Here is a 26,616-nt window from a genome sequence, read left to right as displayed (position 1 = left end):
CATCTCGCTGCATTTTAAACAAGAGGAGGCTAATACCTTTCTGCTGTTTTTTCCCTTCATTAGTTTGACCATAGCCCTGCTACCTATCAAACTTGGTGACCAACACACATTTGGTGCCAAATAGCTAACTTAGCAGGCTGAAGGTTAATTACTTCTCAGTTGCTTGTGTTTAGCATACTTGTTAAGCTTACATTATTGTCCCGTACCACCTGCATGCTTTTTAACTTGAGTACAACTGCATGTCTTTCTTCTCACACAAGGGGGCGCTTTTGATCCATGACAGCAGCTCCATCACAAGAGTTGTACCAGGTTTGTCTACAAGTTTTAAAACTTTCATGTTTTGCAATCTAATTCATTGTGGAAACATTCTGTTGTTCTGGCTGCTCTTGGTGCAGTTAATTGTTGCATGTGTAAACGTATGTATCATAATGCTTGTTTAAATAGATATCCCTGAAAGTGATACATTGTATCTATGAACAATGAGTTGCTCAAGACATTGATACATATGCCTGAAGTCATGAATTTTATTGCATTAGGATAGGACTATAATCCATGTGTTTTCATCATTTCTATAATGCTGTATGATACAATGTCATATAACTTACTGTGTCATGAAACAGGGGATATGGTCAGATATTCTTGCTTTTATGGGCACACATGACAGACTCACTATAATGTTATCTATGTTATGTTGTACTACAACTCTGCATTTTGTCCATACTGAATCACAACAGATCTGCACAAGCATGACAACCATTACAAATGTTCACTTCAAAGCAGCTACAAGTGTAGGAGTTGATATTAACATTGATAAAGGATAGTTATTGCTCAGACATGCCAACACTGCTTCTTCACTATAAAATGGGATCCAAGCTGTCACATATATATATCAAATGTGTATGACAACAAATTGACTTGATCAGTATCAGTATTGCATTCTATCTCCTATAGAAAATTGTATCTCGTCATTGACATCAAAAGTAAGTTTGCCATTTTTGTACTATTTTTGGGAAGAAAAGTTGCTATTTTGTGAAACGTGAATCTTAGAGAAGTGATAGTTATGTATGTAGCAGTGACAATGTTTGTGCAAGGTTTTGCTGCAGTACAAACAAATGAGAAGTTATTACAGTTACTGTAGTTGTTGGGATGTCGTGTATTTCGTATATACTATGTGTAATATCTAAAGTTGCAATGTTTATGTGAACTAATGCTGGTATGTGGGCACCATGACAAAGGTTGAAAACCATATTATATGTTTGGACTGTCATGACATTTACATTGGACGAAGAGAATAAAGTGGTGAACAGATGTAGTAATATTAGATATATGTCTTGATCATGTACAGACATGAGATTACAGGTACAACACTATAATTGCATATACCATATAGGTGCAAAATGACATTACATATTCTTTCAAGCTGCCTAAAAAGTCTCATAAGAGCCCTTCCATATTCCTGTCAAAGAGGAATATGTACATGTACATGTACCACAATCTTCACATATGGCCATGTCATGTGTCAGATGTTTTCCTTCATTTTGAGACATTTTGTTGATTTTCCCTTCTGACACATTTAACAGAATTGCTCTGCTATTAAACCCTAGGAATCGCTAGCCTCCTGTTGTCAGTAGGTTGACTGGAGAAATTTTGGAAAAAAAAGTATTTTACTTTGTATAACGTTAGTACTGACACTTAAGCCATTTACAGCATACAGGAAAGAAAGCTTTAATCTATGTGGATTGAAGTGTGTTTATGTGAAATTTTATATTGTACATTGTACCTTCATGCACTTTGGAGAGAAGAGGTATTTCCTTGTCTGTCTTCTAAGAAGCTTTTAGCTTCACCTGTAACTGATACCTTCATTGTATAAATGTTCAGTAGTAATATTGAAGTACCTATGTCTGTATAAATGTGTAATAAATATTATATTATACACTCGATATATTGCTGTCTGAGAAGTTGTTGAATGCATCATGGGAAGTTACAAAAGGACAGACTGTACAACATGAACATAATAGATAGAATGCCTTACACAGCCATGCGACTGGAACGAGGTAGAAATAATGGTCAGTCCCTCAACAAGGATAAAAGTGTTGCCTAGCACCTAGATAAGCTGGTACAATAAATACTTTGTACCTACTGGTATCTTACATTGAAATTCTCATCATCTCTCTTCGTTTTTTAAAACTTTCATCTGGTTTTAAGGCAACATCCAGTTGCATCTTAGATACTTTTACAGACCAAACCAGTGTGACACCTTGACTCTCAGACTGGCCTTGTAAGTATCTTTTCGTGAAAAGACAAAGGTGCATCACCCATGCATTCAACCTGAACCGTGTAGTTTCCATTCTACAACTTGGTTTCCCCTCGGCCCAGAGATAGAACCTTTATACACAACTGGAAATTATGATGTATGTACATGTATATGTTAGTTGTATAATGTGATGTAATGAGAGAACTAAATCACTTACTCAAGTTACTGAATAAAAAGTTAAGATTAAAATTATAAACAGAAGTTACTATCACTCCTATTTTTGATCATTCTGCATTACATAAAGATATTTTTAGACAAAACCTTGACTGTCATTAAAACAAACATAAATGTCGGTCAATGTTACAGGACCTGTTACTTTAAAATATACATTCTCTGTCTTTTGTACATATAGATAGGACTTCTTTCCTGTACACATATCTACAGTCACGTACACTCTGCAATAGCCTCTGTGTAGAAAACTAGACTCTCTATTCAACAATACCTGAACCACATGTACATACAGCACACCTTTCCTCAAGCTCGTCCTCATAGCAGTTTTCCAATCTTTCATTAAGGGGTTTGATATTTTTCACTTTTGACAATTCAGTCCGGCTGAATTGCTTAGCAATCGTTGGTGATATGTTAAGGTTAAACCTTGACCAAGATTCTACACAAAGTATCCATTCACAAACAACAGTATCCCACTAGTTTCCCTTTTGATTCTTCAGCCATAATCTGACTGCATACCAATTTCTTTCTAATCTCACTACAACGCCTCAGATAATCAATTTTACTTTCTTACCTACACAATAGATGGTTTATTTTGGTACATTGTCCCGACTGCAACCTATCAAAAGGTTGCACACATACTCTCTGTTCAGGCTAGCTCTCCAACGTTGCCTTACATGTTACAAGGATGTTGATTGGTCTACTTCAACACAGGCACTCATTTAATTGGTGATCACTAAAACCATTTCCGGGAACGCTGTTCACCGTGTTGAGTTGCTGAGTCTACGTTGGATTAGTGCGACGGAGATGAGTACGGTGATACAGACCATCAGCGCTACCACCAACACTGTGCCGTACAGGACCCATCGCTCCGTCCCTGCGAGAAACAATCATGAAATACACAAGAATAAGAAATTGACATGTGTGGAAATTGACATTATTGATCATCATAGATTCTTCCCAGGGCAACAAGTCTGAGTTCTGGGAAGTGTTCATTGGTCACCATCAGGTAATGACCCAAGTTTCCTTCACAACGAGCAACCAAGAAGACAGTACTGTCATGTGATGGCGATTCAGCACCATGAAAAGCGCTCTAACTTCATAAATACAAATCGAGTATACCTACCGACTTGTGACATTGCGGTTGTCTCCCTCTCGTTTCCACAGTTCTTTCCACACGCCAGGTACCCTGATATCGGGCCAGGCGTGGTTAGTGTTATGAGATTAGCCGAACTCGCTCTTCTCTGCCGTGCGACTTCGTGTAGTCTTCGGACGACACTGTCTCTGGTGTTCCTCCATCTCCCGAGCGATGTTCGTGAAAACTCGCCGCTGCTTCTGATGCCATCGGCGCCGTCCGAACGTTTCCTTCGGAAGTTGTCGTCTTCACTCGGCGGAGATTCGGTGGCCTGGCTGATGCACCCTTGGTGGCACCTGGAGTTGAGCTCGGTCATGTTGCACACGACGACTTCGCAGTAGACATAGACCCAGGGGTTCGACTGTAACAGTTCAAAGGCCGCCAGGGTGAAGCGGAACCGCCGCTGGTCGGACGGCAGAACTTGCAAACTTTCATCGACGACACAACTGGACAGAAAAAGATTCAGATTTAGTACACTTTATTACTCCATGTGTGTCTCTGCAAGGAGGTTATATTTCCTTATAACATTTTGGTCTCTTCTTGTCCCGATAGTTTCTGTTGCATGATTGATGGGGTGGGGTGCTCTGGATCGAGAGGTCACGTCTAAAGGTGATCCAGCACACCGTGAGCGAGAGTAAGTGGAGTGTGGAGGAATTCAGGAAGTGTAATAACAGTTAAATTACATTATACGATCTCCTCTACAGTTTCAATACATTCGCGAAAACTCAAAACACTTGCCGAGGTTTGGGAACTTGTAGGTCACCAAGGTCCCAAATCTACGATTACTTTTAGACCTACATGTCTTATCCTTGTAGTACAATCGGTGTCCTGACATAGACGATTGTAAACTCGCCATGCCCTGATGTACCCTTTCTGCTGTCAGACTCCATATTTCAACTACCTGTCAATCTTACCGACCATAAGATGGTTGAATACAAAGAAAGTAAAAAGGCAATTATCTTACACGCCATGATTCTGGACAGCGCATTGACGTCAAACTCATGTCGATTAGGTTTTGTCACTTTAAACAAGACTTTGTCTAGCCAGCAGTAAATTGTCCAGAAACCTTTGACAGTTTATAACAAAGCAATTTGCCACACCATCACTTTTTAACCAAGCCTATGCAACAGCTATTCGCCAGATGGAATGAATTATTCATCTCCTCCAACCAGACGAGGGATAAATAATTGATTGACGTTTGTCTCACCCGTCTCGTATGATCCAGTGGGCGTTGGCCGTACTTCCGCTGGGACTTGTGGAGGCCCAACAGTTTTCCGCAAAGACGATGAGAGCGAGGTCAGGGGAGTCCAGACCCACCTCAAAGTACATGGACTCGCCCATGCTGACGTCAATGGGATAGACCCTGGAGTGGGGGACACAATGGGATGTAACTTAGAAATGTTGGATTATTTCTGGAGTGTTCTGCAAAAGCTAGGAAGATTGATGAAAATCGAAACTTGGTGGGCAGTTGCTTTATATATTCTACAACACTACGATGTACCTAAGTGGATAGTGAAAACGATAGACATATATACCAAAACGGCTTAGACCTGTTCTAATGTCTCTCCGGCTGTAAGGGGGCGCTTTTCATGGTGCTGAATCGCCTTCACATTGCAGTACTTTCTTTTTGGTTTCAACAAATATTTTAACCACAACGGACAGATATACCAAAACCGTTTGATCTGTTGCAGTGCCTCTCTTCGGTCGCAATGGGCGCTTTTCATGGTGCTGAATCGCCATCACGCAATCAGTTTTCTTTTTGGTTGCCACAAAACTTTCATCGTACGACATACGACGATCGCAAGGCGTGTGGTAATGGGCCCTTACATTGAGCTTAGTTCAGGGACTACTTGAGTACATGTTCTTACTTGAAAGGCGTGGTGAATTGTTCGTCCGGGTACAGGTCCAGGTGGTAGGCCATCTCGCCGTCAGCCACCTTGACGATGGTAGGATCCCTCTCCGGGCTGAAGTGAGTTGACGCCACACCTCGCGCCGTGTACATGCAGACAACCTTCACTACCGCGTACTGACGCATCGCCAGCTGGAAGTACAGCAATCAACAACAACGCTGAATCGTCGAATATATCGGAATTGTATCGATATTTACATGTCTAAGGTCATGACAAGGCCTACGCTCCCAGCCCTAGAGTCACTTCTCTGAGGTCATTTGGTGTTGACCGCAGTGTGTTAAAATGAGGGATGTGTAAAAATATAGCTTTCTTACCCAACTGTGGAAGTTTGTATGGTTTGTAAGTCACCCAGTGACTCTCCTATAAGCAGGACTTACAGATACGGAATTTGGTATGCTTCCGACCCTTTGTTCATATTGTCTAAACGAGATAGCGGTCCCATAACTACACAGATACCCACCGCCAGCGCCGTCATGTTGGATGTATCTTCGTCAGGCACGGGTATAAAGTCGACCGTGTTGGAGTAGATGACGCGGTTTCCGGAGTGGATGGTTTTGGTGGTGCCGCACTCGTCCACACGCGTGGTCAGGACGTAGTGGGTGGAGTTCTCGGTTGCCAGACAGTCGGACGCCGTAGAGTCGCCAATGTGAAGTGTCCGTCCTTCTGTGTTACCTGGATATTGGCAAGGGGGACATGACCATGATTTTCTCGATACTTTTCCACAAATGATTCAGCTGTAGCTGCACATCATGAACCTTGTAAGAATTATCATCCTTCCATCTTTTTCGTTACCTGATCCAATTCTAGAGAAGGCCATGTAAATTAGTTTTTGATTTAAAAAAGCCCTGATTGTTGAAGATAAACTACAGATTTTTCTCACCTGACGCTCCGGACTTTGCTATCTCCACCTTCATGACGTAATCGCCGGCGCAGGTCAAGTACACGGACTCTTCCGTGAACATGGGTCTCTCGCCGTTACCCGGCGTGCTCTGCGCCCTGGTGATCTTCACCTTGACCCGACATATGCCTATCTGTGGAGGCACGCCGTTGTCGTTGGCGTACACTACCAGGTCGTACACCTGGAGGGAGACGAGGAATACATATTTACAAACCGGTGCTCAAGCACTCAATCCACACTTAACAAAAAAGATCGGAGATTTCAGACAAATGTAATCGTCGGCTTCCTGAATTCCACCATGGTGACCACTAATTCCTGCTGCTTACTCCCGGCCAGATTATGAGACCTTCGCGTTTAACCTGCGGGCCGATTCCTTTTGACCTCCTGTCATTCTGCCTGTCAATCTTCCCCCGTTCACGTACTGCCAACCTACTCTGTTCTGACACACACAAACCCACAGCTCAGCCAACAAAAATAATACTTTCGTACCCAGAAGTAATTATACAATCATTGCTATGTTTCTACACATTATTCAGTGTTTTGGAACAGTGTGCTCACCTGACCCTCTGCCTCATTGTCGAACGTCGCAGACGGTCCGCTGGCAACAAAGAGTCCTCCCGTCGCCTGGTCTATGGCGAATTTGTTTTTCAGATTTTGAGGCAGCTCGTAAGTAATCCGCTGGGTGTCGCCCTCGTCCAGGTCTACTGCTGCAACTCTGCCAACGTAGGACCCTGCCAGTGGCAAAATACATTTTTGATGGTCAATACCTGTTACATCACTTTCTATAGAACGTCTTTCATTTCTGACACCAAGGATGTTTTTGTTTCCTATTGTCTAGCCAGCCGAAATTCGAAAAATATCATCCAAGAAAATTGCACTCCATAGTTTATAAAAACAATATATATTGGAGGTGCAAATGCAACTCCTGGTTATTTTACATAACGTATAAAATCTGCACAGTATGTTGGATTTGCACCTGTTGATTTGAACTATCTATGGTACATTACACTTTCGTCGACATTACATTTTGAGTCAATTCGGTAACACATGAACATGACGAATCAAAACCTGTTGTAACGACCGTGACCTATGATCTGATATGTTATTAGCTATAAAGTGTATGTGGATCGTTAATTAGGTAGACCATATGGTAGGTGTCACTTGCATACATTAGCTAGGCATCAATGGCCAGCAGCCATGGCCTTACGTGACTAGCTGGTGGGAGCAGCTTTAATAATTAGTAAATCCCGCTGTTTTCAAGCCCACGTTACCTGGGATGACGTTTTGCGTGACGGTGAAGTTGTACAGGTGAGGACATGCCGGGGCGTTGTCGTTGACGTCCTACAGGTAGGGTCAGGTAAGGGCATAACGTCATTAGTACGAGACCCGCACAAGAGGCACTATACAATATTGATATCAGTGACGTCCAATATTAATATCGTTAACGTACAATATTGATATCGTTGACGTACAATATTGATGTCGTTGACGTCCTACAGGTAGGGTCAGGCAAGGGCATAACGTCAATATCATGAGACCCATACAAAAGGCGCTATACAATATTGATATCAGTAATTGAACTTTCCTTTTTGTGGAGACAAGTTGACATTTAACAGTGATATTACTGCTCTCTTGAAGACATGTCAAGGAGTCAATGAATAACATTAAGTCACAATGTCTATGTTCATGTACCGAAATACAACTAGTAAAGGCAACTTGCATTCTGGTAAGAAATATTACTCAGTATACTCATATACCATCGAATATGAAGCTTCGATCTAGTAATAATATAGTAGTACAGGAGTGAAATATACTTCTAGATACTGCATGGATAGAAATTAGACAGTGAAGTAAGCAATAAACAAACAAACAAACAAAAAAACAATTTAGTTTTGAGAGTCATCGTGTGTTGCAGTACCTTGTGGCTTACAGGAGGAGGCGTGCTCCAAGCTACAGTCGACACACAATCGCAAATTCTTTGCTCACCAAGATACTTCAAGAGAGAAGGAAGAAATTTACTATTGTAAAGTCATCTCTGTGGATCCTTACAACCATTAAATGATAAAGAAGCACCGAAAATACTGCCTAGAAAACAAAAAGCGACTGTAACTTCCAAGTACTCAAGTCGCCTACTACAGAACCAAGAAAATAATGTAAAGAGGCATGTACATGTGAGAGGAGCAGCGCCCTTCTAGCCTTGACACCATGACCTACCTCCACCGTGATGACCACTTCTACCGTGCTACTCAGTGGGGGCTGTCCTTGGTCCTGAGCCTGGACTTCCAACGTGAAGGCTCCGCGGTCACTCTGGTCTATACTCTCGTAGTCCACCGGCATGTTCCAGGTCAGGACGCCCGTGGTCTCGTCGAGGGCGAAGAGGTCGTCGTCGTTGCCAGTGACGATACTGTAACGTATCTCACTGTTCGGTGTTCCCTCTTCATCTCCGTCAGTAGCCTGGGGAATTGTGAAATCTGGTTAGGGGACATCTATTGTGGGCAATCTGCTTTTACTGAGGATTTTTTACACAATTTTTCAACTAGTACTTTCCAACAACAGTAAACCATACACCAGTTTTGTCTCATTGTTTGTGTTCAATATTCTGAATAACTCTGCGTGTAGTTTTACTTACTACAACGGTAGTGATGGTCTCCCCCACTCCCACGTCCTCAGGCACGCTGACCTCCAGTCTGGAGGAGTTGAAGACGGGAGGACAGTCATTCACATCCTCCAGCTGAACCACCAGCAGGGCCGAGCCGTTGTGGCGTTCAAGGGTGCTGGTTTCGTGCGCGAAAACCTACAGGAGAAGACAAGAAGATCTTACGCTTCTCACACATAGCCGATCATGGTCTCGGGACCCTCTTTAGACCATGGTTTGGGAGCTAGTCGCTAGCAAGGTTGTCTGTGGTGTGGAATTCATCCGCGAGGTTGCTTAGTTGTCTTTACTAGTCGTGTGTTCCAACACTTCCAGAATTTTGACACATCGGGAAAGTCATGTTCTTCTTAGATGCGATCAGACAAGTTGGAATAGAATGGATTCCATGATAGATATAGAGGAATCTGTTTATGGTCTCACCATGTAAGTGTAGTTGCTGGTTTTCTCCCTGTCCAACGACGCTGTACTCTTCAGCCGGACCGCTAGGTGAACAATGTTTGCCGCAAACTTCGGGTCGACGTCAAAAATGTCCTCTTCTGGTCCCACCACCGGAAGGAGGTCGATACCAAATACCGCGTTGTTACCCTGATTGAAAAGTAAATAAAGCTATTCAGGATCTTTTAATTTACAAAACTACTCAGCGTATAAAGTACTAAGTATCTAATACCTCCTTAGAAAAGAAAAAGAAATAGCCTGCAAGTGAGAGAGTTATCAACCCAAGATTGGGATTTTGAAAATTCATTTTTCCCTAGAATTCTCGTAGAGTGTTAATTGCTGCCACCAAGTACAATAGGGACATCCTCACTAAATAGTTTTAAAGAATGCGTGCAATTAGATGTGCAAAGGCTAGGTGTGATAGGTCGTTCAGCGTAATATAACCAGTTGCCACTGCGCCGCATGTCTACTAAGCTGACGTGTTACGCCGAAGGGCGGTATGGCCCTTACCTCATCTCTGTCCATGATGACGATGTTGAGCTGTGTGAGGTATGTTCCCCCCTCGGCGTCCTCCGGGATGGACGTGTTGAACACCGCCTGCGGCACTTCACCTTCATAGAACGTCGGCGAGTCGTCATTGACGTCCAGCAACCTGACGGTGACGCTGGCGTGCGTACAGATGTCCAGCCCTGCACCGGGACCGATCTCCATAGCCTATACGCATTTAAAATGGTAGGTAAGAGCATGATTGTCGTTAGTACGATCGCGAATTGAGAGCATTCTTGGATTGGCCTTGTATCTGCCTTACGATATGCAGGTGTCTTGTTTTTCCTAAAAGGCTCTCCTGTAACTCGGCGGTTAGTTATATCATGGCCTGCTTGAAAATTTTACACCATTAGAATCGTACGACGGTCTATGAGTATGAGTCTACGAGAGTGACCCGTGACTGGGTAAGACATTTGAACCGCCCTTGGTGCTGAAAAGCTATTTTCTTGTACCACAATGCACTATAGGTTCAGTTTGATACCTATTTGGTAAACTTTCCAAAGCTACCATTTACAGAAGGTTAAACGCTAACATTTACAGTCGTGATGTTACTGCGGTAAAAATACTGTTGTCTTACTAGACGGAACAACTAAGAGAGCTTCACCTTCACGTCCAAAGTCAGGACGTCCCCAATGGTCGGGTCGTCTCTGTCTAAGGACTGGTTGACCCTGATGACCCCTGTGTGTGGATCGATGTCAAATAACGGGCCTGCGTCTGTCAGGGCAAACAGCACAGTTGGCACATGTTCTACTACTATTGTTATTTCAATAGATATTGTTATGAATACACAAAGCACACAATTCACCGGAGTGTATAAAGCTACATAGTTTCATCAGGCTCCGGGGCACAAAACACGTCTGGACCCAGCATGGTCTCGACAGGAACAGGTCATACAATCAATCTTACTCTGTGAGGAGAAATGAAATACGTGGACCGCTCGATGTTCAATGTTCTTCTTTTCTTTTTTATATCAATAGTTATCATAAGCGCTGAGTGCTTCCATAAACAATATCGCACAAAATAGGGAAATCGATTTCACTGTGTGTCTACCGCCAGCAACTGTCGGACGGAATAGAGCTGAACTTGAGAAACACGAGCAACACAACTGCTCACAGCTGTCACACACCTTTCAATAGATTTGTACCAACATAACAGCGCTGTTAATTCCTATTGATTCCGTCAGTTCCAATTGATCTGTGTAGCCGATACGTAGTGGCAATTGGTTCTAAATTTGCAAAAATCATCGCAATCGCTTGCGCTATGAAAAGAAGTTATATGAATATCAATGTAATATTTATTAGAGTTTTTTGGGAATCTTGTTTTTGATTCATTTTTGTGAATTTTCTCGGCGATTCTGTAAATTTGAAAAACAAAAGCAGCAGACATACATGTAACAGCAAATCGAAGACAGGAAGTTGGATAACCTCCTCTGGGACCTTTGACCTGAATTTCTGTCATTGCCCCGCATCACATACTAATGATACAGTTACCTATGACAGATCACAAAATCGACAGTAGGTTAGTACTTCATACTTACCACATGTGACGGAGTACTGGATGTCGTTTGGTGTTCCCCTGTCTCCGTCCACTGCCGACACTACGGCGATGGAGGAACCCTAGAGAGTCAAGACACGTAATGTACACTACAAGGATTGTCCCGGATAAATAGGCAAACAACCAAGCAAATAAATGTTTCTCCATTTGTTTTGAACATTCTTAAGATGAAAGTGTGCTATCTTCAAGTTGATGCGTCGTTGTTTGCACAAAACCATAACCTGCATGTGTCTGTTTCCTCACTTACAAAAAGCACAGCTAGATTCTTACAAAAAGCACAGCTAGATTCTTACAAAAAGCACAGCTAGATTGATATGTATGGCTTTATCCCAAACATGAGAATACTCGGTATGGTGCCTACCACAGGTGTGTCCTCTGTGATGTTGACCCGGTATGGTTGTCCGTAGAACACCGGGTCCATGTCCTGTTGGTCCAGCACCTCCACGTCCACTACAGCCGTGCTGTTCCTGTACACCTTCTGGTCCCGGTAAAATCCGCCTTCGTCCTGAACAAGATTGTTTCAGGTTATCATATAGCCAGATGACGTTGGCTAATGAGAAGGTTCCATTTTGCCATAACTATCGGTCATTATTACTCCATATAGACCGGTCATATTGTTGATGTTGTTTCGCTCACTCCGTGGTTTACACCTCAGGGCGGATCATCAGCCCATTACGCTAAATTTTGTAGTTAACATTTTCAAATTTATGTATTGAAACTTTCAAACCTCCTGCTGTGTGTTTATCAGAATGATTGTTATAATAGATTGTTTGTTTGTTTGTTTGTTTGTTTGTTTGTTTGTATGTTTGTTTTAGCCTTACCCTGGCCATAACTGTGACTTGGTAGGATGTCTTCTTCTCATAGTCCAGCGTGGTAGCCAAGGTAATCACGCCTCTTACGGTATCTATGGAGAAATTGCTGGAACCTTCCGATTCCTGAGGAAAAATAAAAATGTTTCGTTACTGAAGACGAGAACCAATTACACACGTCCCCGGAGTGACAGGAAGTGCGAGGGAAATGGTGTAACCACAGACTGACCAGAAGGAGTCAGGATTGAAATGGCCCCTAATCTAATGAAATCTAATGCTTATGATAAGGAATCAGAAATGTTGAAACAAGATATGAATGAATGATCACATCGTTCTGACCTGTATTCTGTAGTGTACCGTGCCGGCCAGTCCCAAGTCTCTATCTTCCGCCGACACTCTTACCACAAATGTTCCAACAGGCGAGTTCTGTGGCAAAAGTGGAAAAATTGTTAGTATATGCTTACTTTAGCAGTGCCCAACTTATTATTAGTGTACGGAGGTTTTCTTGTCGGCTTGTTTGCTTGTTCATTTGCTTGTGTGTCCGTATACGTAGTCATTTAAAGTAGAGTGACAGGAATGAGTGAGGGGAGAAATATTGCAACCACAGACAAGTAGCATGGCTGAATTGGAGGGAAAATGTCTCTCCACAGGCAGTGACAGTAGAAGATACAAAGAATCAGTGATAGTAACTCACAATAAAAGAAGAAACCCACAACAGCTCCAAATACTTAAGAGGTGTGACATCTGTATTTTGTTGTTTCATGGGCAAATGTCAGCAGATAAAACGCCTACCTCCGGAATCTGTACCCTGTACGGCAGGTTCTTGAAGACGGGAGTTTCGTCGTTCGTGTCGGTCACGAAGATTTTAGACGACTGTCGTACCTGGGGGAAACAGAGACTAGGCATGAACTGCACTCGTGGCATCGTTCCTTTAAAGTTATCTACCGTCTTCAAAAGAAATCGTAAACGTTTTGGAAGGTCAGCATCAGTAGTGATTTCTTCTGTTTATGCTTATCACGCTATGGTTCTTGTGATGTGAGACCACTCAAATTTCGTAACAGGCTTATTATTGCAAGAGCATATAGACTCAGAAGGCCCTTTAAAGTATAATAATACCAGTTGGTCAAATTTAATATACTGCAGAATCTAGCGTAGTTATATCCAGCTAGCCGTTTTACGATTGCATGTCATCTTCGTGATGACATTAATGTCCCCTTCGTGACATAAAGCGTGTATCCCACCGCGTACCGATATAGTACGCAGGTACCAGACAACCACGATAATACTTTTGAATGATAGTAGGGAACAGATGAAACAATCGTATCTAGATCATCTATAAGATAACGGAAGCATCAGCATCGTTTTGATTGTTTCAGTGAAAATGCATGTTGCATTGTAGACACTGTACAGCATCCATATGTCCTGTAACAATAGATTGTGTTTACATAACTTAATACGGTTTCATGCTAGGATTTGATGAAAGTACGTCACTCAGGAAACCATAATCGTCAAGACAGAGACATTGTTGTGTTCTGGTGTTCTATGTGTGCCCCATCTTTTAAACACATGACAAAACAGATTCATTACATCCGGGAAAGAGAGGTATCGGTTTGGGTGGCTGAGCTCTGGGTCTGTGTATCTGTTTGTCAAGAAACAGAGCAGGTTGACAGCAGCTGGGTGGGGAAGATTGACATGCAGAGTGACTAGAGGTCAAAGATATCAGAATCTGGACGGAAGCCAGCAGAAATTATAGGTCGACACTGGGGAATTGTAGGAACTGAAGATTGCATACGTCGCGCGATGAGGATGAAAGACATATTCCCTAGGGACAAGTTACTCAGAGTACATCATAAGTCATCATGACGCACGTTAAGGACACCATCCTCCGTCCTTTTGAGAAACGTTCCACGGGCTCTTAACGACTTCAAAAGTCTGAATGGGTTATCTGGTTGCATTGTCGTCACCGGCCAAGTTCATTGCAGACTTTAAGAGCCCTGCTGTCTTCTCCGCTCCCACTGGGAGACAAGTTGTCACGGAACGGTGTACAGGTTACCGGTTCGCCCCTCGCAGTTCATGTTTTTATAAACATACTCGAGCTCCTTGTTACGCCTTTCCAGCAGTTCATGTTATGCAGTTGTTTCTAGAGGTTGCCTACCGCCACCACTGGCGTGGAAATACACTGTTGTCTTTAACCACGGGATATTTTGTTTTTAATTTCCGTCCTGTACATTTTCGCATAGTTGAAAACAATACATTCTTTCATCGCGTCCTGAGTTCACTTTCTTTAGCTTCCCTTTTCGGTCGTGAATATTTCATGACCTGGGGATTGAGGAATGTCGGGTTATTGGTAAAGGCGACAGACGGCCGTGATTCTGTCACGCGATCGTCCTATAACCAGCGCCTGCCGATACTGGTCCAACCCCGGCTGTCTCCTGGGACCAGGAATCATGGTAATAACCATCAACGGCCATCAAGGGAAGCAAAAAAGGGTCCCGAACCTGCTCGGATGGAAGTTTTGTTACGGAGTGGGTCGTACATTTGTCGTATGTCGTTTGATGCCGTGAAATTTTCAAGCAAATTGTGATGGAAACAACCACCATCAAGGATCTCAGGCAGCATCTTATTTAAAAAATACAACTTATTTTGCAGGACACATACACGACTGCTCCAAGAACGTCGTAAGGCGATCGTACGACGCTTGTGACCGCAGCCTTACGTACTTGTGTTTTATGGCGGCTGATAGTGTCCACTGATGATGTTTTGAGTGCCGATTGACTTACTTTGTTGGCTGGTGTGCTGTCCTCAATAGTCACCACCACGTCATGCTCGGCCCCCAACTGTACATGGAATGAACAAGACATCTATTATGTCATCGTTGGGAAAGTTTTAGGTCAGCAAACCAATGGAGGTTGGAGATCTGTAGTGCTTTCTCTCATTTTTTGAAAAATAAAAATAATACCCTCCTTGCATCTCTGGGTCGGGTCTTTTAGGGGGGCTTAGCACTCTCGCAGACTGTGCACAATATTATACTATTAGGCTGGTGGCTGAGGCTTCGCCAAAAAGCCCGGCTCGTAGAGGATGTTTATTAAAGATGCAATAAAAATGTAAAGTTATGTTATGTTTGCATTCGCAGACAGTCGTATGGCACGCAATAACTATGGACATGTACGTGTAATGCAAATAGTCGGAATGGGATAACTTTATGTGAACAGTATACATTCCGAAGATATCGTGCCAGCAAATAGTTAGACACACACATGTACGGACGTGTAATGTAATGAAATTCCATCCCAACAGGCACCTTTTGTGAACTACACACAAAGGGAAATGACTTCGCTGTTGTAAAACATGCCACGTAAGAATGCAAAGTAAATCCATCGCCATCAAAGTTTAATCTTCAAGCTATCATTTGATCTTATTGTAAGAGAGTGTCATTTCTAAAGGCGGGGCATGTTTCTTTTGTTTGTCCGAGGTCACCATGGATAGGGATAGCAAACTTTTTACAGGACCTACACAGGCCTGATCCTCGGCTCCAGGGCCAACCTGCTCACAAGAAAAATTTTACCACAGCCCTCCTGTGTTAGAAACTGTTTCTCAGGGGGAAGAGGATTCTGGTAAAATTATCTTTGGGCATGTTGGCCCTGGAGCCAAGGAGCTAGCCTGTGTAGGCCATGGAAACAGTCTGGCATCCAGGCTGAACACTAGACCCACCTCTCGATCGAAAGCTTCCTTCAGGGTGACCGTTCCTGACAGCCGGTCGACTGTGAAGTGTTCTCGGCCGATGTCACCCTCGATACCGTAATAAACTGTCTGTCCTTCTGGGTCGCTTCCGTGCAGTGTGTAAACCACAGTCCCTGTAGAAGATATGTACAAGTTGTGACATCAGAAATTGAGGTCTATAGTGTAATAGTGATATTATGATATCTTGATATATCATGATATCGATGAATCAACACTGGATGACTGTGGGGAGGTTATACAGATAGAGATACTGCAGCGAAGTGACACAGAGGCCAAAAACGTATTCCTGTTAACAGAGAAATTTCCTAACATGAGAAATGTTTAATAATAGGTTGGTGTAATGACAGTATGTCGAATAACGAAGATTGATTTCGTCCGCCCGAAACAAATGGACAGGACTTATTCATCATATAGAACGAGTTTAGTCCTCGTTTGAATGGTAATTTGGTGTTTAGTACCGTGGCCGACAAGGACAAACCTGCGTCGCCTGCGCGCACACCTGCGTCGCCTGCGCGCACACCTGCGTCGCCTGCGCGCACACCTGTGTCGCCTGCGCGTATACCTGCGTCATGTCTGCAAAGAGCTTCCTCGTCTGCGCACGACTACCTGCGTCGTGTTTGCCAAGAGCTTCCTCACGCCTGCACAGAAAGAGCTTCCTTGTCTGCGCACGAATACCTGCGTCGTGCCTGCCAAGAGCTTCCTCACGCCTGCACAGAAAGAGATTCCTCGGCGACCTCGCTGCGCGCAACGAAAGCTCGCTGCACGGCAGAATACGTGTCACCCCTGCCTTGTTGAAGAATGGACGGTCCCCTATTATTGGTCAAGGGTCACATCGCAGTGACACTGTTCGCTGTCGTTTTTGTTTACTTCAGTCTCAAATTTGTTTTAGTTTTTATGCTTACAATGTCCGGCTGTTAAAATATGTAAATATTTATGCTTAATTTATACTCAGGCCATTCCAATTAAATTTCTTGGTACTGGGATGATTTTCAGAAAATTATTGGACACTTGTCTAACATGATACTTGTCTTCTAGCTTGTCATCCCAATGCTTCCACTGTTGTGAAATCATACTATGATTATCTATAAAAAATAAGGCAACATAGACAATTGCATGGCAGGTTTTGTCTTTAATGTGTATCAAAAGGAATGCAAAAAACATGGTACAACACAGGCAATACCTTGGGTTTACGACAATAATATTTAAAAAAATTGTACACAGTGATGTAACAAGTTATTTCTATCATGATCATAATGATTCCAGTCAAAATGCATGTATCTATAACCTTCCAATATATTAAGGTATGTCTTATTAGAATTGATCCTACCACATACACATATACTTGTCTTTAGATATCATAACACAGAACATTATAATGCCAATAATGAAATGGCTTGACTTAGATATATATATATAATACACTGTCAGATTTTAAACCAAGGTACGAATATTCTGGTCTTAACATTAAATGATGAAAAGGAAGATAGCAATAGATAGTGATCTGGTGTCTTAGGCAGGGTTGAACTCCACATTCCTGGTGTAGAACAAACCAGTACCACCCTTGGTCCGGTACTTTAACTAGAAAATAAAGAGAATAATAATGAGATGAAAGCACCATAATCATTTGCTTTTCTTTCTGCAGACAATCAGTAACTAAAATACTGTCAAATTTCATACTGCATCACATAACATTGCATAGATAATCCTCTGGTACATGCATTACATTTCTATTCATACACCATGACTTTGTATGGCTTTTTCTAAGTTGATACCCCATCATGGGTTCCTATTCCACAATAATATTACTAGTATTGGCAGTGCAGCTCATAGGTGATCATGAGTGTTTATAATAAAATCCAAACATTGATGAATATCATTTAGTAAACATTTACTGCAGGTGGGGGAGGGGGACCTGGCCAATGCTTACACTAGGTGTATCATTCTCTTATGCTCATGCTTCTGGTTGATAGGAATGTATCTCTTTGAAATTACAACATATGTTAGAAATATGTATATATATGTACTACTTTTCTACTTTATTTGGGAAAAGATCCTTTATTTGTTTGAGAATTTCTCCCTAGGATTATAGTTGACACCCAAAGCAGTTTTGAGTGTCCACAATATGGATGACAAATCATTGAACATGTTTGAAAGTCTATAATTCTTTATCAAAAACATGTACATTTTCAATATCCTGCAATATGTTGGACTTACATATGTAGTTTTGTTTCATTTGACTTTTAAAGAAATCTGTTGTGGTTTTTGAAATGTATGCAAGTACCTGAAATTCCCACAATGTAAACAATATGGCTGACAAAATGTTGGGAAGTTTGAGAGTCTATATTTCTGGATCAAATGATGGATCTCTTCTATATCCTGCAGTAGTGGGATAGGAGATATGCAGTTATGTTCTGTTTGAATTTGAAGAAGATCATTCTATATTTTTGAATTTATGCCAGCACATGATGTTCACACACTGTAAACAATATGGCTGACAAAATATTAAGCAACTTTGACAGTCCATATTTCTGGATCAAAAGTCATGATCACTTTGATATTCCAGAATATGTGGGAGTGACATAAGTAGTCAAGTTTCAGTTCAGTTTCAAGAAGATCAGTTGATGTTTTTGAATTTATGCCAGCACCTGAAGTTCACACATTGTAAACAATGTGGCTGACAAAAATAAAGGCAACTTTGACAAGGTGTATTTCTGGATCAAATGAATGGATCTCCTCAATATTCTGGAAAAGGTTGGAGGGATATCTCTAGTTATGTTTTATTTTACTTTAAACAAGATTGCTTCATTTTGTTGAATTTATGCTTTTGTTGAAGTTATACTGTAACGTTACATGTGCCTCGCCCCCCCCCCCTCCCCCCATATCGTCGCCTACTTCAAATCCGGTCTAAAAACCGTGTGTATCGTCGCGGGTCGGGAAGAATCGATGCCCAGACTGCCATAGGATGTCCTCAAAATGTTTCTTTGGAATCATTCGCTTTGTTCATGCAAATAAACAACGGGCACTTACCGGGGAAGATCGAAGACGAGGTGGTTCTGTTGTTAGGGGGCAGATTTCGTAAGGGCAATATTAACATAATCTATGCAGGATTTCTATTAATTAATTTTATCACTAACGGGACCGTTATTGATTAATAAACGCGCTGGACATTGTAAGCATAAAAGCTAAAACAAATTTGAGACTGAAGTAAACAAAAACGACAGCGAACAGTGTCACTGCGATGTGACCCTTGACCTATAATAGGGGACCGTCCATTCTTCAACAAGGCAGGGGTGACACGTATTCTTCCGTGCAGCGAGCTTTCGTTGCGCGCAGCGAGGTCGCCGAGGAATCTCTTTCTGAGCAGGCGTGAGGAAGCTCTTGGCAGGCACGACGCAGGTATTCGTGCGCAGACGAGGAAGCTCTTTCTGTGCAGGCGTGAGGAAGCTCTTGGCAGACACGACGCAGGTAGTCGTGCGCAGACGAGGAAGCTCTTTGCAGAGATGACGCAGGTGTGCGCGCAGGCGACGCAGGTGTGCGCGCAGGCGACGCAGGTGTGCGCGCAGGCGACGCAGGTTTGTCCTTGTCGGCCACGGTAGTTTAGGGAGTCTTCATAATGTTCGGCGTTACATATCAAGCCGTTCCCTTGCGAGCTGTACAGGACATTTGTATGGATGCAGTCATTCCTACAGACCACAGCACATTACCGGACAATGGGCCATCTCGTCTGAACGGTTGATGGCAGGGAAATTTGGAGACTAGAGGCCTGTATGTATATGGTAAGGGCTGTGTAATGATATCGAACGGTGCAGGGGTTAAATGCATCAAGTCGGAATTGTCCCAACTGGAAAAGTATGTAGCTCATGAGTAAACCGGACGGACGGGCCTGAAGTTCTTCGTTACGGCGCGGACTCATTCGTGATGACGTATACATAGGATTTTACAGCAGGCTATGGCAGAACCAATCTTCGAAATGAGAAGACAGCCTTTTCGGTACTAGGCAAAATTGCACCAAGCAAGAAGCCCGGCCCCAAACTTTTTACCCTCACTTTTCAATCCAACGAGGATCGTACAACGTTTCACGATGACCGGGCCCTTACAACCTGTTTCCGGTGAACTATTTATGGGTTCTTCATCTTTCGCCATTGTCGCGGTTATCAAATGCAAAGGAAATGAGGTTTATGACTAAAAACCTGCGCCATTAGCAAATTACACATACATGTACTTAGTCCGGAATGACATTTGGTCATTTAAAAAATTGTGCAGAAAAATTTCATAACACGCAGGAGGTGTCGAGATCTTTTTAGGTTAACTATAGACGGAAAGACCCAGATTGAACCAGCTTTGGTGACAGTTCAACCAATCTGCATTCTCTATATGTCAACGGTACACCTAGTGTGCGGTGTGTAGGCAACATTTCCTGTGAAGACACAAAGGGAACAAAATGTCTTTATTTTCAGCATTCAAGAAAGATGAAGCTATCATGGCTCAGAGATAAGCCTTCGTGTCCGGTATTCTCGGTGGAGAATACGGCATTTTAAGGAAGCGGACACATTTCCGTAAAGGAAAGTAACTTTTGATATCAATCCCAGGACAAAAAGTGGGTCCATTTTCATTTCCGTTTCCAATTTACCGTCATTTTGTTTAAAATTGAATTCCGTTCGTCCTTTATTGCATTTTCTCACAACTCTCAAGTTTCCCGAAAGGTTTCAGGTATGTTTGATGACCCAAACCTGCAGGTCTTTGTCAACAGTCATCAGACAAGATTGTAAATACGGGGTTCAGCGGGTCGAAGTAAGTCGGTCACAAACGCCATAGATCAAGTAACGAACGGCAACTTGGTGAGTTAATTGGACTGGTGACTCGGTAATTGAGGCCCTACTTCTATTTTTGGGTCAGTCAGTTGTACTGTCAGTGATGTCAGCATTGATGCCTCAGACTTTGGGAGAAGACTGGATCTAGGGACCAACTATTTGGTTGTGCCAACAAATTCACCAAAATCTAAACTCTAGATGTTTCTCGAAAGTTTGAAATCTCCAATTTCTCGTTCATCCACTCATTATTCATTCGTCCATTCGTTCATACATTCCTTCATTCACTCGTTTATTTCTTACCGACAGGCGTGTCCTCCCGTATGGCGAGGTGCTGCATGTTGCCGCGGTCTGTCCCGGGTACGTACGGAGAGAAGTACGGCGGCATGTTGGTCCGCCCTGTCAGAGAGGCAGAAAACTGGGTTAACGTTTGACGATGCCATGTCGTACTACCACACTAAATGTGATCCACTCATATCTCCTAATCCTAGTTCTTACTAGCAAGACGATCTGTTTATCTTCTAATTCAAGGTCTAAAGACTTTACTATAACACCATGCCATATGGCGCCAATTTCTATCACTAGCAACATTTCTCTATCACTCTCAACCTCAGGTTGTCACGGTGAAAGTTTACCCCCAGCAGTAAAGATAGCCACACATGTCCTCCCGACCTTCTCCAGATCAGGTCATCCTATCTTCGGTTGGGAGTTTTTCGGTGAGGTTACCTACTAATTTTTAAACGTCATTTGCGCCAACCAACTATGGATTTGTGAAAAGTAGGGAAATTCATGTTCTGCTTGGATGAGATCAGAGTACCAACTGGAGCTAGAATATGATGGATTCCGGGCTACTCCCAACCCTGCACCGACCTTGGCTGAGGGAGTGGCCGTGAGCAAAGTGGGAAGGTGTTGAATATGTGACAGGTCTATGTGCACGGCACTGCAAGCTGAGGGACCATGGGTCAGTCCTCCCGTCTGTTACTTCGAAAGATAAGACGGCTTGCCCTGATTTCTCCGTCGAGAACTAACAAGATGTTGATCCCGCTCTGTTGTTTTACGTCCACCCAAGATGGACGGCAAATCTCCCCGTTATCACATCGTGTTGACAGGTGTGTATCGGCTGTGGAGCTTACCTAATCCAACTGTCACTCAACCGACTAAATGATACACACTTTCAGGCTTTTCCTTCCGGTCAGAAAACGTTGTTCGTCGCATAATTGTCGTACGATCCCAAAGTAAAGGCTTGCTGTGTCGTACAAAACCCAGTTGTATTGTCATCAAAAATGCAGTATAAGGTCCTTGTCGGCGGTTAGTTTTGTCACCTGCTTGAAAATACTAGGACATCAAAATCGTACTACCACCTACGACAAATGTAACCGCGCTCTTACCGTATGAATCCATGGCAAGATCTTGAAAAGACTGGGCAATTTCTTATCGGAGTTTTATTATCAAACGTGCATGTTTGATATCTATCACCTCTTATTTCATGCTGAAAGTACAAACGATACCTACGTATCTGACAGAATCGATAATCTATACAAATCCTACAGAACCATCTGCTGGACATTTGGGCATCTGCTAGACATTTGGAAGGAAGCCAAACGTTGCAGCGCCATTGCGGCCACCCACCCAACCGAATCACCATTACAAATGATCTCGCCTTTCAACATGCGGAAGACGTAGGAACTATAGCTATGCAAGTAGTTCAAGATAAGGGAGATGGGGGCACCAGAGTACCACAAGTCAGGCGCATCTGTGACTGGTACGTTTCAGGGGAACGGGGACGCTTTATCTGCTGGTTGGAGGGTCGTGAGTGACAGACGTTCGTAAACATCAACATCCGCTTCAGTCAGTACCAGACTCTGGGCAGTGTTCGCACCATGGCTGCCGCTGTCCTCCACAGCTGGACAGAAGGACTGGTCCTTCAAGTCAATCAAACAGGAACATATCGGTGTGGCGAGTTGTTCCTTAGGCGTAGAATAAGACCTGATCTGGAATAGGGCTTGTTTGACTGGCAACTGTCAATGGGGATTGGCATTGAGGGTCAGCTTCATGAAAACACTGCCGTTTTCACTGACAAAAAAAAAAGGAAAGAAAAAGCGGAGTGTTTTCCCTATTAACACAGGTGCTGATATAATGTTCCCTGTCATCCCACAGGGCGTCCTTACTAGTGATCCCATCAGAATAAACACGGATTCTGTTTAGGTTGTTGAGACATCTTGTCAAGAACGACAACAGACTGTGGTAAGCAAAAAATGTCACGGCTGTTCCTACAAAACTATGGAAAATTCTTAAGGATACTTTTATCTTTCATCCGTGCAGTTTAGTTTCTTTCCCAAGTTGACCAAAGGATGATTGACATAAAACCCATTTCATATGTATTATTCCTGATTTTCAACTATGGCTTTCCAGGGTGTCATTTAATGCAGTTAATACATCGATGACTTCATACTCTCAAAGGCAGCATGAATCTCATTGTTGCACGCGGAATAAGGTCGAAGTTCTTTCCTCCTGGGGACGATATGTGCTCTGATTTGTATAGGACACTGCGTGTGTGTACTCATGGTACAGAAATGCATGTTTTTGTCACGTTACCAATACAGGGCTCGAAATACTACGAGCATACTTATGCACTTTTGTCCAGACAAAATTGGAGCCGTGCACTTATATATTTGTGCAGGTTACATACTTAAATGTGCTATTGTAAACAGAATACTCTAGTATTCTAGTCATAAAAACTAATAAAACCTTTGTTGTATTACCGTTACATTATAAATCAGCAATAGAATTTTAGAAGAGAGGCAGTAAGATTTGTAATTAGGTTTTCTGACATTCTATTTTTTTTATGTTGTGACCTTTGTTTTAAAAAATTAGGTTAGTTGCACAGGTGCAGCTACTATCGATGAATTTCAAGCCCTGAAATATGTTGGTCTTTTCTTTATTGCATGCAAGTAATTACATTGCAAGGGAAAACATATGGTAACCGATGAAAAATGAATTTTATTCAACACACAAAAGGAAGTGATTAATACAATTCTAGATCTATATTATATTCATGTGTAACATTGTCAATGCATCATTGTTGTGTGTTCTTCGACTGCATTGAATTCAACCACAGACTGTCGCCATGTAAATAAGTTCAATTTATCTTACAGCCCGCACGTGTATTATTCTGAATGCTCATTACTTTGCTAGAATAAAGGGGAGAAATTCATCATGCAGATTTAGAAGCCGCATGAAGTAAAAGCAGCCATGTACTTCCATTAATCAACCGATTTGCAACTGAAATACTGACTCGCCGCACGCCGCGACATCCAATTCATTAGAGTTAATCCCTCCCTTCTAGCGGTTCGAGTTCTGAACCTGAATTTCACATCAATCCGCGGGGAAGTAAATGATCCAATTTGTCTGCGAAGGCGGCGCCGCTTATGGAACATTTAGATCTCTGGGGCTCGTTTTGACCAAGCGGTCATTACGACTAACTTATTTCCGTCACACTCGGGCAAATTGAACGGTGGTGTTCTGCCTGGTAATTTGGATTTGCGTGGATCATTGTGTTGTCGGAATTGTCTCTACCGGCGATGACCTTGTTGTGTCCTTGCAATATTATTCTTCTATCGACAGGTTTGATGCGATATGTGTAAAAAAAAAACGTACTTTTTTTGCAATATTGTGTACAGGCGTGATATGTGTACGGCATACATGTATGTCATTTCTCAGTCACTGGTGAAAGATAGTGAATGTTATCTGAAACACCTGGCTCTTTAGATAATTTATCCAGTTGCTTGATCTATTTTTCGAAATGTTCTAGCTGGATGTCTAACCTTCATCGACGTACCTAAGGTATTGTTTGCTTTTGTTCATCCGATGTGGCTTTTATCTCTTTTATACCTGAATGGTATCCCGGTAGAATTCTAACGGTCTCAAACGTCTTTTCGTATATATAAGCCGTTAGAACTTACAGTTCTTAACAACCAGCGCTACTCTTAAGTACCACAATATCACCATAAGTGGGTTATATATATACGTTTGAACGTAAAAAATGCCTGTCGGGATTTTTTATTCAATACTTTAGGCAGGCCTTTAGGCCATGGAGAACAACTTATTATTTTTTAAAAGTTAAATAAAAGAAATCAATATTCGGTTAATCAGGGACGACCTTACCTGACATATGAACTCATCGAACCGTACTTAATACCTGACCTTGTTACATGTATTATCTCAGGTCATACACAGGTATCACACACCACACGACATAATTTTGAAAGTCCTGACAAGAAGTATGAACATAAACAATGTGTGTAAAGAACTAGAGCCATTTGGCGTAACCACGATAGCTTAGCTCCTTCCCCTTCCCCCACACATACAGCCTCTATTTTCTACATTTATCTCTAGCTCGTAAGGGAATTACATGAAATGGCATCTCCAGCTATCATACCCCAGTCTCAGACCACATTGCAAGCCCATCGTTTCATACTGTCGGGTACTGTATGAAAATATTTTTCTAGAAAATGACAAGCTTAAGGAAACAATATTTCTCTGGTAACATCAACCTCAGCCTGATAGTTCTTTCAACATGAATCTTCTTCCTTAAGGTTCCCAATCTCCTTGGTCATCCAGGGCATGGCGGAGCAAGGGCTATAAAATCTGACCCAGTTCGTCTTAAAAATAGCGTGGTCGATAACAGCCCACTGTTTGTACATAGCGACATCAGTGCAGTAGGTGTGCTATATCACGGAGCATATGTGGGGTGAAATTACTGAGAAAATATTTACAGGTCCGTTATGGCATGCCCACATGCGTGACAAAATATCAACACCCACATACTGCATGTCCCATGCCTGGTGACTCAATTGTCTGTAGGGACGTGAAATCACCTTACGACATGACGATTTTCACCCACCTTTTGATATGAAACTAAACAGGATCAGCGTCCACAGTACGTCTGCCGTCCTCATGTTGCTGGTGAGGTGCACCGCCGGTTCTCGTCGGGCGAACGGCCGGTGGTGTACGTACGCTGCGTGGCTCTTCCCTTCGTGTCTCCTATCTCTGGAAAATGGACGACAATGATAACGGTCTCTGTAGATCGTTTCGGGACAATCTCATCGCTTGGCAACGCCTTTGTCGAGGTAGAATGTGTCCCCGAACGCTATGGCGATAGCGCACTCACTACCTGGGTTATATATCCGGCGGGTTGAATGGGGAGGATTTAAAGGGTAACGCCCGAGGATCCGTCCTGAAACCGGCTGACACGACTCACAACCATCGGCAGGTGTGTCCACGGGCAGGAGATACCATTTCCAGAATGGGGGACATAACGTATTCATTTGAACCCTTTCACGGGTCGTGTGCATGATTTATTTATCTATCACATCCACAATAGATAATTTGAAAGCAGGTATCTGTACGGGCTGTGGACAATGGGACGATTTATCATATTTCCGTTATTCAGATGATACATAGAATGAATATCATTCATAACAACCCTCTAAAGCCGCGTAGAGAGAAACAAAAGGAATTTCCCCAAAGATATGGCTTGCTCAGCCATGAGGAGGACGCTTGGTAACATCTGGTCCGGCTCACAGATACATGGATGTCGCCTGCACGCAAATTTGTCAATAAGTCACAAACGTAGATGACACAGA

General features: G+C 42.7%; 1 protein-coding gene across 1 annotated transcript; it reads right to left on the bottom strand.

Moving 5' to 3' along the window:
- Positions 1-24: 24 nt before the first annotated feature.
- Positions 25-26,242, bottom strand: LOC109480811 (cadherin-related family member 1-like). Its single transcript, XM_019783129.1, has 23 exons — positions 25,875-26,242; positions 21,275-21,370; positions 16,134-16,276; positions 15,203-15,259; positions 13,215-13,304; positions 12,762-12,848; positions 12,435-12,548; positions 11,975-12,118; positions 11,597-11,675; positions 10,664-10,773; positions 10,024-10,227; positions 9,499-9,663; positions 9,055-9,219; positions 8,640-8,879; positions 8,344-8,418; positions 7,697-7,766; positions 6,984-7,156; positions 6,408-6,606; positions 5,988-6,199; positions 5,486-5,658; positions 4,825-4,980; positions 3,609-4,063; positions 25-3,359 (listed from the first exon to the last, which is right to left on the bottom strand). Exons 1-23 carry the CDS (start codon positions 25,927-25,929, stop codon positions 3,244-3,246), a joined length of 3,378 nt encoding a protein of 1,125 aa, XP_019638688.1. The 5' UTR covers positions 25,930-26,242; the 3' UTR covers positions 25-3,243.
- Between the last annotated feature and the right edge of the window lie 374 nt (positions 26,243-26,616).

The sequence above is a fragment of the Branchiostoma belcheri genome, unplaced genomic scaffold (genome assembly GCF_001625305.1).
Source record: "Branchiostoma belcheri isolate BF01 breed outbred unplaced genomic scaffold, Haploidv18h27 scaffold52, whole genome shotgun sequence".
Classification (NCBI taxonomy): Eukaryota; Metazoa; Chordata; class Leptocardii; order Amphioxiformes; family Branchiostomatidae; genus Branchiostoma; species Branchiostoma belcheri.
This window is presented reverse-complemented; position numbering and strand designations above follow the sequence as displayed.